This window comes from Lepisosteus platostomus, chromosome 7 (assembly GCF_059453375.1).
Source record: "Lepisosteus platostomus isolate fLepPlt1 chromosome 7, fLepPlt1.hap1, whole genome shotgun sequence".
Taxonomy (NCBI): domain Eukaryota; kingdom Metazoa; phylum Chordata; class Actinopteri; order Semionotiformes; family Lepisosteidae; genus Lepisosteus; species Lepisosteus platostomus.
Window position 1 is genome coordinate 38,704,894 of NC_142617.1, and position 14,118 is coordinate 38,719,011.

Here is a 14,118-nt window from a genome sequence, read left to right on the forward strand (position 1 = left end):
ACCTTATAACAACGGCTATTCCATATTGGTTTAGAAACTGGAAAATGACTTTTTCTACCATTTGTTTTTTCCTATACAAAGCTTGCAGGTTCAACTGTCTCCATGGGGTCAGGAGTTTTTTTTCTTCTGGCAGGTTTATACAAAGATCCCTGCCATATTGAAATGAGCAGCCTTAGCCAACGAGAAAAATCAGTGTGTCACATCAGGCAGAAATCAGGAAGACTGCAACCATAACAGGTGCCTGTCAGCTAGATCTTGGTACACACTGACGGGATAGGAAAACAAAAAATAACTGCATTATATAATGGGGGAGTTGATTTTCATGTAACAGGGCTCTGTACAGATTATACAGAGTTTTAATAAAGTTAAGGGCCTATTCGAATATATAATGCTGCATAATGAGAACTGCTCAATGGAGCAAAAAGATTTAGTAAAGATACTCATGAGACCATAACAGAAGTGTTTCCAAGGACAATGACAGCACAAACAGGGGGTGCAACATACAGTACACTCAGTGTGACCACTGTTTGTGTAAATGTTGGATTACATGGACACCCATGATGGTGGTCCCCTTTGCTAGGTCATTGTCTTCTCCAGGATCCCCATTTTTTGTGTGAAGACCATTTTTAATCACACCATGGCCCACAGTTTGCATGTGTGGCTGAGGTAGTTAACTACGCTTGCCCTTTTCTTTCAGTTTATGCCATTCATTAAACCGCTGCCCAAGCAGTGCCAGTGCCACTTCATCTCTGTCAGACTCCTTTAGAAGGAAGACAGACAGTCCCACAGGTGATCAGGTGTGCTAGGAACAGGCTAGAAAGGTTCAGCCACCTGCTGCACACCCCTCTGAAGGCACTGTGGTGCCTGATCTGTTTACATGTGCTCTCACTGCTCCTTCCAGGTGCCTATTCTGAGAATTACACATCTGGGACAAACTCTGCAGGGCAATCACCCCACCCACTGACCTCCTCCACTGGAGTCTGAGAGACCAGCACAGGTACGGCTCGGTCACTATTGGCTTGACCTCACTTGGAGTCCTCTGCCAACTGTCCACGCCCTTCAGCGATGTAGAATTTGATTTTCCATTGCAGAGAGAAGCAGACACACACATTAACACTTAAAAAAAGAAAGATTTCCTGAATGAATTGTGATAAACCAAAGCAAAGAACGTCAATGAAAATAGACCATTTCTGTGTTAAACGCTGCTGTCCTAAAACCTCACTTAATGCTGCACGCTGTTTATAAATAATTATTCCTTTATTTATTGTTGAGGCAGCGATGAAGTCAAATATGGAATCAATTCCAGTTTCTAAATGTTTATTTCATCTCAATCACAAGGAACCGTGCAGGGGGAAGCATACAGCTCCTGTGTGGTACTCGGTAGCCCTTCAGAAAGAGAACCCTGTCTTTGGCTGCGTGAGTATTGGCCTCCAGGAAGAAGACAGAATGGAATGCAGCACATACAGTAACCAACACAGCAGGAACAGCAGCAGAGAACCAGGGAAAAGGATATTCAACATTAACAACAAATCACAGGAACACTCACAGCTTGTGCTGTATATACTACTCCTGTATGGCGAAGTCTAACACAGCTGGGTAAATTGTTTAATCTGCATCGCAGATTTAACTGCAGCCTGTCTTGCTTCTCTCCTTTATGTCACTCAGACTTCCAAGCTACTGGATCTAAGGCCGTCTCCCTTTCTTCAGCCTGCTAGGCTTCATTATAGTGCAATCATTAGCGTTGACAGAGTGAGTGACAAGTTTGGGAAGAGACACCAACGACAGGCAGAATAACCAGCAAGTTTCCTCCTTTTACATCTTGCGCTGTACTGCGGTGCCCATGCATGCTAATGACGTTCAATGTCACAGCAGTGTGCAAGCAGAAAACGCACCGCAGCTATATGCTCCATCAGCTGATGTATGACTTAGGGGCAGTTACGGTCTTTCTTGTAGTAATTATGTTACAGCTCAGTCTCGCATGTAAGAGAGAAGGTGGCTTGGAAACATAGTGGTAAGAACCGCTGCCTCATACCTCTGTAGTCCTGGGCTAAATTATGGGCTAGTGTGCATTCTATATGGAATTTGCATGTTCTCTTTGTGTGAGAATGCAGTGACTCCAGACAAGTATTTCCATCTTGTCTGGAATCACTGCCCCCTGGAATTCACCTATTGGTTTTAAATGGGTGCCTCCTACCTTCCACAGACTTACTGAACAGGTTAATTGGTCTCTCTAAATTGTCACAGTTCCTGTATGTGTGAGCCTTGCAATGGACTGGCATCCTGCTCGGGGTGGTGCTACCTTGCACCCTGTGCTTCTGGGATAGGCTCTACAGTAAGGGGCCTTTCTGATCACAGATGGATGAATGAAAGAACTGCAGTCAGGGAGCTGGTTTACACACTTTTTTTGAACTGGAGATCTACACACAAAACAGAGGACTTTTAAAACGATTTCAGGATGGGAGTATTTTTAGCAGCTTTTATAAAGAGACCCACTTTTCTCTGCCTCTGAGCACAGAAGTTCAGTTTTAATGAACTCCCACTATTAATGGACCGAGAGCAGCAGGAGAAAGCCAATAAAATAATTCCCCACAGATGTAATTACAGACTCTCCTGTTAATTAGCTTGCAAGATTTTTTTTTAGCTTCATGCCCAGCAGGGCTTAAATGCTGTCTGATTCCCACTGGCCTGTTGAGCCGGGTTCATAACCTTCTACGTCTGCCAATCAAAATGTATTATTGTACTGGGGCTCTGCTGTGCAGGGTGCAGGTCATACTCTCTTACAGTGGATCACACTGAAAAAGAACGAAAGGCATTCAACAGACACTTAACACTATTTAATCACCAGTGAGGGTGTATTATATTATTCATTTAAACAAAGGGTCTTGTTATTGCGACAAAAATGTGCTCCTCATCAGCACAGGTCATTTTGTAACAGGACACACACATGCTTGGTTGCTTCATGAGAACGCAGTTTGTTCGACACTGACATAAAAAAAATTAGATGGTCGCTTATTTTTAGCAAGCTGAGGGGTTCAGTGACAAGGTCAATGGATTATTAGCAAGAGGTTCCCAGTTCAGGTCTAAGCTCTGCCACTGACTCATAGTGTGCCACTCCAAGAGTATTGAAGAAATGCTTTATCCTTCTGATGAGGGTGTGAACTAATGTCCTGCACTGTGTAACGCTGTCACATCAATTGTTGGTGCATACAGCAGAGTACATCTTAGTCCTAGGACTCTGAGCACCAGAACTAGGGATTCAGAATCCTGCACCTTTTGATGCTTTTAAATTTTAATCAGCCATATACCTAAGAAAATGTTTAAATTGATTAAACTGAGGCTTAACTGGACCAATAAATCCCCTCCCCATTACCTTTACAACGTGTCGACAATTTAAATCCATACTGAACATCTGCTGGATTCTGGGCCTAAGGATCAGAAGTCTTCCCAAGTCTCTGTAAACACACTAACTTCAGATACAGGCACTGGCTAAAACCATATTACTTATTATAATCACTTGCCATCATTCAAGCAGTGATTGCAGGATAACAGCCACAGCACTGAAGCTGCCATTCTCAAAGTGCACAGGGGTGAGCCGCTAGGTCTTATTGTCTATCATTTTTGTGCTTTGCATTTTGTCAAATTTTTGGTTGTATTTTGTCGTGGCCACTCACTCGAATATGAAAAGGGCAAGGTATTCCCTAATTGTGTGCATGGCTTTGTTCTTGAGTAAAAGAAAATAAGGGATAGGTACCGTCTACACACGCCGGTCTGGCCCGAGTGGTGCCCGCAATCTGCCCCCTCCGGCAGGCACAGCGCGCAGTCTGCCGGGCAATGGTTCTTCGCGGCTGGCTGCTGTCCCGGTTCAGCATCACGATCTCACACGTCCCCACTGCCAGCTGGCCTACACAGGAGGAGGAGAGAGGAGAGGCCAGAGTGAGCCATGTAGCATTGAAAGTCAGTAATCCATAACTGAAATCCGGTGTCAAACGGACTTCTATTTGCTCAAGTTCTGCATCCTCTAGTCAGCCGCACGTGCATCTTATAGACCTCAATGACATCCTCAGTTGCACCTGATTAATCAGCAGATGCAGTAATGCAAGCTCCACACTTCTGCTCTCTGTGCACACACAATCACTTCTGCTGTTGGTCTCTCACCTACTCAAGAAATGATCAAGTTATGGTATATTAGAGATGACACAAAGGGGGAATTGTTTTGATTTAAAATAACACCGGTTGTGAAATTCCTGATGAATGTGGAAGAAGTTTGTGTTACAGCATGGCGAAAGGTTTAATCATTTATCAAATGCGAACATTTAGCTTGTTTCTTGTTTAAAAGCTCTTTATTATTTTCCACTCGCAGTGTCAATAAAGAGGGACACATTCCTGCACAGGAGATACCATCATAAGGGGAAACTTGATTCCATCATAAAAAACACCCTCATCCAGGGAGTCTTATAGGGCAACTTAAGACTGGTAGCACTTGTAAGTTACTGATTAATCATGCAAGAAATCTGAAAACTGTGGTCCTTTACAGTGAAGAGTATTCAGATTTTAGTTTCAGATGACCTCTAAATTACTTAACTTAGCAAATCTCTTGTTAAATTGATTACGTCCAGATATTTTGAAATCTTTAGAAATTGATGGGTTTCCTACCTGTACAACCTGCTAAACGGGAGTACTCTGGGACTAGGGTTGGAGACCCTTGGATTATGGTGTGTTGAGTTAGCACATTTCACAGCAATAATGAGTTATTTTGTGCTACTGCTTCATTTCAGTTGAAAAACACAAAAAACTTTCTTGACATAACAGCTAATTACATGAAGAGTACTTTGCAAATCCCAGTGCAGTTCCATTATATATTCCGCCAATTAAATGTTGCGAAGGATTATTTTTATAACATTCTTCTCCTTTTCAGTCCTTGTGATCCCACTGTTTTCATTGCAGCTGAGCTCTCATTGACTTCACTGAACCCTTAATTGAGCTCTTACCTTAATTAATTAGACCGTTTCAATTGTGTACAGCACTCACACCACTGAAGAGTTCTAATTTGGCTACAAAGTCTTGCAAGTAACCTTTGCGAGAAATCAGAAACTTCTTAAGAAGCTGAAAACAATACAATTAAGCTAGTTATTACTTCAATTAGGGGTTTAATTAAATCACAGTGAGCTCTGCTTCAATGAAAAGCTGTAAAAGGGGTAGGACTGTACAGTCCTAGTGTTGAAAGATACACTAGGAAGGTAAAGTTTTGTGGAAGGAAAATTCTGTGATCCCCACACCAGCATTCGCCTGGCTATGCAGTACAGTGCAGGAACCAAAAGGAATTTCTCTCCTACAGGTTTATGCTGACCTAATTCTCCAGTGTCCTCACATTTTCAGCTGACTCTCATTATACTTACTAGCTAGAAATGTTTTTCTCCATATCATTTTTCCCCTAGCTGTGTAATCTAATGTGACAACTTTGTAAAACCCCTTTCCTCTCCGAAAAAAACACCAGACACCGCAGGCAGCTCCTGGAAAGCTGTACTCAGTCTTTGATAAAAAAATGTATTATGCAGTGTAGGAGAGGCCAAATCCCCGGTGCCCACACGTACCTGGGCTGACAATATTTTTCTTTGAACCTGACTAAACGCATGATTACAATGAGGCTCGGGTAGTGAGGGCAGGGCCCATGGGTTCTGAAAAGATTACAGGATGTCATTGACCCCAACAAGGACTGCATATACAGCACTGGAACATGAACAATGTTAATGTTTGAGCATTCTGAAAAATAAAACAAAGCTTTCTCAATAATATCAGTAATGTCAATGATACAAAGGTAAAAACAATACTAATAAACAAGGGTTTACAGTAATGTATACTTCCTCGTACGAATGAGAAGCTACTTCAGGAGATTATCAATGTACATGCTCTCTCATGGGGAGCACTAAACTCTTTTTCTGACTATTCAAGCTGAGCTTTGACTACATTAAGGTAGCATCCAATTAATTACCAATTAAATCTCCCCGTGAAGCCTGTAGCATCATGGCTTTCTAGGACTGCTGGCCCTGCTCTCAGGAAATGCTCGGAGTGAGCTTCCAGCCTCTGCTGCTCTCCGTCAGCTCATACTGCGGCTCTGAGGCAAACTGAGGCTCCTCCAGCGGAGAGCACAGCTCAGAATACTGTCAGCCACAGTGAAAGAAAAACCATCCTGTCGGTCAGGAGAAAACACTTCTAATGCAGAAAAGCAGTGTAGTCGCCTAGAAGCAATTAGGAGCCAGTGGAAATTTTAATATGCACATTTAATTAATTGTAAATACTAAAGGTCATGGGAAAGGCAAAAGTTTACCCTGTCTAGCTATTCTCCCTCATGAAATGTCACAGATGGATTTTATTGTAAAACAAGGAGAGAGACTGACAACCCTGGCAAGAAAGAAACCGAGGGCCACTTCTACCATGAGTGGTAGTGCTGGCTCCCTACACACTGCAGCTGTGATTTACTGCTTTCGAAGCAATCACACCTTCTCCACATAAACGGGACTGGTGCTAGGCACAGAGCTCATTAAATCACTGAGGATATTCAAGCAGCAACCGAAGGAAAGTGTGCATTCTCTCTCACTCATTCTCTCTCAACGAAAAAAAAAAACATTAAAAGGATACAAATTGATTATTCTTTTTTTCTTGCAGGTTGCAGAAGCTGGATGTGAGAGGCCTTGACTGGTTCCACAAAACAAAACTGTGAATGCTCTGAAACAGAAATCCCTGCTGGTTGGGTTTAATTAGCGCCAATGGCCTGGGCGGGCTGTGGAGCATCGTCGTGTTTTGGTTTTGAAGCTCACAGCCTGTGAACAGAGGTGCCTCTCCCCTCCCCTCACCTCAGCACAGTTTTACACCACTGAGCTGAGCTGACGCCCACAAACTCCCCCACTGCATGAACAGCAAGAACAGTTTCTTCAGATGTTTAACATCTTCTGTACAATCCTAGTCTAAATCTTTCTACAGGTAGTTTAGAGAAAGGCTTACCTATGGTTTTGATGTGCCTTTACTATGAGAATAATAAAAAAGATGTTGTATTTCTAAAACACAAAACACAAAGACAAAAAAAAACATACATGGATAAAATACAAAGCCTCAGAAGATTAAATTAATTAGTTACATATTTTAAAAGGGTAACTTTGAAAAAAGGTTAACAAATGCACACAGTCCTAAGGTCTTTAATTGTTCTGGGAAGCATATACTGTAGTTGGGATGTACAGTATGGTTGGCATTATAAAACTGCCACTCTTGCAGTGAAGGCTCATTTTACATAGTATAAAACACATGTCATCACTGGATCTTACATGGTGAACAGGAATGTGTTCATGCAGTAAATACTTCAGCTAATCAAGGCCTTAAGCCTTTATGGCCTGATAAGTAAGAAAAAGAATTTTTATAATGATCCTTATATTTCACTGTGAAGTGGTGCAATCTTCTGTTCAGGACTGGACATGTTTTGAAGATTGAAGCTACTGGTTTCTTCACAAACTGGAGCTGATTTAAAACTTTACCAGAAACTCTTGCCGGTTAATGCATTGCAATGATTTAGATGTGAGGAAATATATATATATACGTGAACTCCCGATGCAGACAAAGCGGATCTTTGCCAGTCAGTATTTCATAAGTGAAAATAAAACATTGTAACTTTTCCAATACAAGCTTCAAATTGCAACAGAGCAACCAAAATGACACCAAGAATTCTCATTTCCCACAAAGCACAATTATTGCCATCATAAATCCCTGCTTTTAAATTGTTTATCTATATTTATATTTAAATGCAAGTATTGATGTCATTGAAAGATCTATTTTTACAGAAAATGTCTTTATTCCGTTTATTGGGACTTCTAAATGGATACATACCATACACACTACTAAATACATTAACATTCTTCTCAAAAGTCCTGAGTCCTGACATTTTAAAATGAGCAGCCTGGACACAGACATTTTTTTTAAGTAACAAAACAAACGTTACTTCAAAAATACCGTATGCAGTATGTGGTTATATAGGACGAAGAACAAATGAAGCAGGTGTTGCATTCAGAGCCTGATTCACATGCTTATGTAAAACAGAATACAGGCTTTAAAGTTCTGTAGGCAGATATGGAAAATTCTATATTGTCTGTAAGGATGCTTATGGGATCTGAGCATGTAAGAGCTTTGCACAGTTTGATCTGTTCTGATTGAAATTCAGCAACACCCCTCCATTGTGGTGTTTTCATAGTGTCAATGGCTGCTTAAATAAACCCATTTCAAAAAGCTCTCTAAGTCCTGCTAATTGAGCACTGCAGCCGAGCCTGAGTGATGGGTGAAAGAAAATTGTAGCTCTGTAAACTAGACTTCACGCCACAGATATAAAGAATGAAATCTACCTAAATACATAATAGGTCAGTCCAGCTTATTACAACAACTAAAACGTAGGCATAAAATCCTTCTTATTTGCAAAGGTACTTATTAAGAAATCTCAAAAGTACTGCAACAACTTCAACAAACACTTTAAATACTATGTACTGCAGAGACAGATAAAGTCTTACAAAGATGAGAGGGCTCAGACTGATACCCAGAGCAAATGAAGAAGAAAAATAGGGAAATCTACAATTTGTTTTACAAAACATTCCCTTTTCCAAACAGTGCTGGTTGAAATCCTGGTTATATCATTAGTTGAATAGGTTTCCCCAAGTTGTGCAAAACAATCGACTAAACGTCTCATTGGGAAACATGGGTTTGTGATAGCCAGGTAATGTGTGCATGATGACTTCATCGCTGCTGTGCCATGACAAGAGATGAAATGTGGATTGATTGAGAAGTGGTGATGAATTATTGAGTGTGTGGGGTTGGGGGTTGAAAACAATTGCTTCTTCCAAAAAGGTCAAAACAAAACAGAAAAGATACAATTTTCTGTTTTTGATGACTTACAAATAAATGGATTACCCTGCGTAGTGACAGTACAAAAACTTCAAATGATTTCTGATTTCGCATAAGTTTATATCTCTGCCTTCAATGGCACAAATGTAAAAATTATACACAAAGATTAGACACTCTCACCAACAATTCTCTCAGCAACATGGAATGACTCCAACTTTCTGCTTTTATTGTCCAGACAAATCAAAATATATTATCAAAATATGTTATATAAATATATCCAAATGTTGGGGATATTTAATGAGCTGTTTGTAAAATTACATTTCTTCCATGCTTTGTATAAAACTAGCAACATTCTGGTTGGAAGGAGAAACAGCAAACTTTAGTGTCTGCACCAAACCACAATTCGTTCTTAATTAAAACTGGCACAACAATTGCTTTTCTACAAAACATCAAGGGGACACTTTGAATCAAGGGGTGCTACAGAATCTTCCTTCTTCCTAGCAAGGATCTTCTTAACAAAGTATTTGACTGTAAAAGCTGATAAGGTGGCACTCCTCTCTCCAGCTGACACAGTTAGATGGGCACTGAATTGGTTGGCTTTTATTAAATGGAACTTTTAAAACACTGGTTATTATTAAGCGAGAAAGCCATTTTTATTTAATTAGCGTCCCCAACTGGTCCTGATTCAGCTGAACTAACTGAATTAATGAACATTCTTTGACAAGCTTTGGTCAAATGCTGCTAACACAGCAATTAATCAACCACAGCAGTTCCACATAAATGACCACTTTTTTGCATCTCATACTGAGACCAAAAGGAAGTGTATTTTAATATAAAACCTTCTGTCATTATTAAAAATGGTTTAGTGTTCCCCCACTGATGCCTCTGTTTATTAATATGTGAAAAAATATAAGCTGTACGGATGCAAAGGCTTTCAAATAAATTGTTACTGGTCATGGTGAATTCATATTTTCCTGATAGATATTTTAAATAGCATTTGATTAATTCATATTTTCCCGATATTTTAAATGGCACTTGATTACAAAATCCTTAAAATAATTCCCTGCCAAAATCAGAACCTTAAAAGCACAAACTACGGTAAAATGCATTACAAATTTTACATGTACTCAGCCCTGCCTTTTTTAAAGTGAACAGCACCGGGAATTGCAATGTGACAGAACACAGCAAAAAATGGCACATATGCAGTATATACACAGCAGCATCACAAAGCAAGACTCACACAGGACCTCTTCTAGACAATCATACAGAAGGAGGATGTGCATACCAAGGGTACAGTACTGTTGGAAAAGCAGGGCAATCAGAATTCTATCTGCCTGTTCTCTACATCAAGGATATCTGGTCCTGCACAGCCCAATTGCTGTAGGTCACAATTAAATGACCAATTTCTAGAGACATGGAACAATTCCACTGTGATCAATTAGACAATTGATTTGTTAAATTGTGTAATGTAAAGATTTTTAGGACTAAACTTGGTGTACTCTTCAGTGCTCAAGGACCAGAATTAACCCATAACTGCACAGATCACGTTTGATTCATCAATAATCTATCGGTGCTACCAATCTTTAAAAACCAGCTGGATTGGGGCCCTTCAGGACCATTGTTGAAGACGCATGCTGTACAGTACATCATGCAAACTGGATTTGTCATCAGACCAGAGGTCTCAGCTAAGAGCATCTTTCTCAGTGATTTCTCACATGTATGGGACAGCCATCCACTAAATCAGTAACCAATTATTAGATGCTAAACATTCTTATAAAGCGGAGGTATTTACTGAGGTGCTGCACAGTCCTCCCTCATATAAGGGAGACCTTCCAATCTCTTCTATCACCGTCATTTCAAGACTCATACACTTCAGACAGATGGAAAGGGACTTTGGTCACATAATCTGTCTTCCCTCACGGGTGCCTTCTGATAGATCCCTGAGGACAGCTGCCTCAGAACAGCTTTCCTGAAATTCTAATTGCACAAAGGCCTACCCATCAGTCCTACTCTTGACATTCCAATAACCACACTCTGAAACATTTCTCAGAACGTCGGTACCATTGCCAAAACAGCCCTCACTTTGCCTCATCTCTCTGTCACCTCCAGATAAGGTGCAGGTCTCTCCTTCAGTCAAAACTGTCAGGAAACACCTGACATGGGGTAAATCTATAATGGGTGTCCAATGGTTCGCTCCACTACTCTAAATCAAAGGTCTGTGCTGGGGCACAGTGTAGGTTCACTGGTGTAAACCCATGTCAGTAATATCAGCTGTGGTCCTGTCTAGTGTCCTCTCAGGCCTTTTGAAACACCCATTAGAAGTAGAATGTCCCAGCCAATCCTCTATAAAAGTTTTTGGATATACTGCTCAATGCTGTGTGAGAGCCTTAGTCTAAATCAGGAGCTATTATATTAATTTTACAATCTTTAACAATTTACTCCGAGTCACATCTGGTGTTTCTACTCTTATAAAAACCTGGTTGGTAACACAGTTTCAAAGAAATCAAGCTTGTCATGTACAGAAGCAATCTTTAGTTTACAATCATCAGAATCTTAAACAGATATAAGACTTTAAAATAAATGCCACAGAACCCGTTGAAACAGGGGTAACAAACCTGGTATTCTGACTAAATACTGCTCCGGGTCTTGTTTATTGTAGGCATCCCAAAACAATTACCCTCCAAATTCAATGATGAAATAAAATTTTCACTTTGTATTTATACCCAGTGATGACTGAAGGATTGAAGTGGGTCCCTTCCTATAATGTACTGTATGTGAAGCACTCTAGGATCCCTTGTGATGGAAAGTGGTATGTACAGTATGCATATGAAAATAATTATTAATTGCTTATTATAGAAATGTTCTTACTACATTCATGGAGGAGAAATTGCACTGCATAATTTTATAACAGGCTGTTAAGTAGAGGTATTACCGAAACATTTCCAAATGTTCTGAATTCTCGTCTGCCTTGGTTAAACTGCTTGCACCAGACTGATAGACACACAGATCACACTGTACGTATATATAATGAGAATCATCACAGGAACAAAACAACATCCATGGCCACCTGTCCTAGTCTGCAACCTTCTACCAACAGTATTTCCTGCTGCCTAAAGGCAGGCAATAAACTCAATAAGCATGTGACAGAAATATAGAAAATGCCACAACTAGCAGTTTTCAGATATTCCTCAGAAATCTTCAGATACTGTGTAGCAGGAGTGCCATTTGCACTACTGTATATCTCCCACTCTGCAACCTGATGACATCATCACAAGCGTATTATGGCAGATGGAGTGGGAGATGACCTTTGCCCCTATACAGAGCTCCCATCATCACTAGGCTGGATGAGCATGCCTGCCCAGCCCTGAGCTTCTGCTATTCCTTGGGAGGCAGGACAGGAGGCTCAGGTGCAGTGTAATTTGTTATGCAGCAACTGACCACAGCTGAGGATTCTAGGACAGCTCGCTGTTCAGCTCTGCAGGAACATGAAAGAAGTTATGGGGTCATGTCAGACTGAACACTGCTGGCCCAGGAAGCATTGAATGGAAAAGATACTTTGTGACTTTAAGTCCTTATGCTGTCTCCTGTGCCAGTATATAATTATTAATCATTGTATCATCATACAGTATATAATAAATATACAGCACTGTATAGTATGTGTGTGGCATGTTGTAGAAACATTCTTTCTATCTGCCTCAGTCGTTGTGAATTTCTGGGAATTTCCTCATATTCATAACACTGGGTGATTTATAAATATAGACAGACACGTGTCTTACAGGAGTGTCAGCAAAAGAACTTCCCGCATGAGTCAGATTATGCCATTAGCTCTGATCCCAAGCAATTCGGGTCCTGCAGGCAACTGGGAGGTTTGGGTTTTTTTTTTCTTTTTGCACTTGTTTAATCTTTTTTGTATAAAACATTTGCATCTTCACTGTCTTAAAACAGACTTAGGGTCATGATCGGGCTATGGAAGCAATGATATTTCAAAGTTTAAAATTTGTCTGCCAGGCTTCCAAATGGCAGAAATGGCAAGGGCGTTGGGGTATGTACTTCATGAAACTGCACTTGGGTCACTTTGCTAGATAACTGTAACACCAGGATTTACCAAATGGTAGCACATGGCTGACATGACATAAGAACCTCCTCACTTGACATGACATCCATCACAAAAATCATAAAGAGCCAGGGAAAAGTAAAAGCCCTGAGCACATTCTTTTAAGAACAGTTACAAGTGATAGGTAGTTCATAATTAATAGATCCAAGGATCTCATCCAGCCTTTCTTGAAAGAAGCCAGGGTATTGGCTACAACAACACGACTGGGTAGCTTGTTCAAAACAATTCTTTACATAAAGATGTGCCTTCTGCTTTCAGTTTTGAATCCAACAATAATTGGGTGATTTAAAAATAACTGTTAAATATACATTACAGATTTATTTGCCTAACGCCTTAATCCAAAGTGGCATTGCTCCCATTTATGGGCGCAGAACCCAGTAATGCTCCAGTACACATACAGTATACAGGAATAGTACATATTTCAATTTAAACTAAAGGACATAACTCAGAGGAAATGAACTCACCTCTCTTCCTCTTCCCCGCACTGTACAGACTGCCCTTCACCGCAACTCAGAAAACTACACAGAGCCCTCCTACACAGAGCCCTCCAGAAAGGATTTTTTTTTATTCTGCCCAACTCCCATTAACACACCTACCCATCATTAATCTTCAAAATCTAACATCTGCTTAGACTGTATTATGTTTAGATCTAGGCATTTATGTCACTACTAATTTCTGGCCATCAGTTATTCATAATACTGAATATTTTTGATAATGGCATGAGTAATTGTAATTTAAATGGAGAGATAAACGTCTGATGCCTTTCTCTCAGTACATGCCCCGATTATTTTTTAGCCTTCATGGGTGGTTGTGCCCCTTGTGATAAAAATCCCATCCACATGCTTAAAGGAGCACAACAGATGAACTGTTTCTTGTGATAAGGTTTGAGGAAAGCTGGAGAGGAGGGGTTGAGGAAGAAAAAGAAAATAAGACTTTTTAAAGTGCCCTTAGCTAAGACAGCAATTCGATCACGCAGGGTAGAGTTAATTGATATGACAGGAGTTCTCTGCCATCTAATTCCAGCAGGGCAATTGCCCTTATCTCCATTTCAAGTTACAAATCTAAATACGTGTGTGAAGAGCGTCTGAGACAAGGGTCGGAGACATTTGGTTTCAATCACAGCTGACATC

The 14,118-nt window shown here is 40.4% G+C and overlaps 1 protein-coding gene across 4 annotated transcripts in view; it reads right to left on the minus strand.

Annotated features, from left to right (window-relative positions):
* tafa5l (TAFA chemokine like family member 5, like) overlaps positions 1–14,118 on the minus strand; it is an 80,789-nt gene that overhangs the window by 43,710 nt on the left and 22,961 nt on the right. For all 4 annotated transcript variants that reach the window (XM_088640183.1, XM_088640184.1, XM_088640185.1 and 1 more), the window contains one exon: positions 3,752–3,901. In XM_088640183.1, the coding sequence (XP_088496309.1) occupies positions 3,752–3,901 (150 nt within the window). The remainder of the gene's footprint in view (positions 1–3,751; positions 3,902–14,118) is intronic.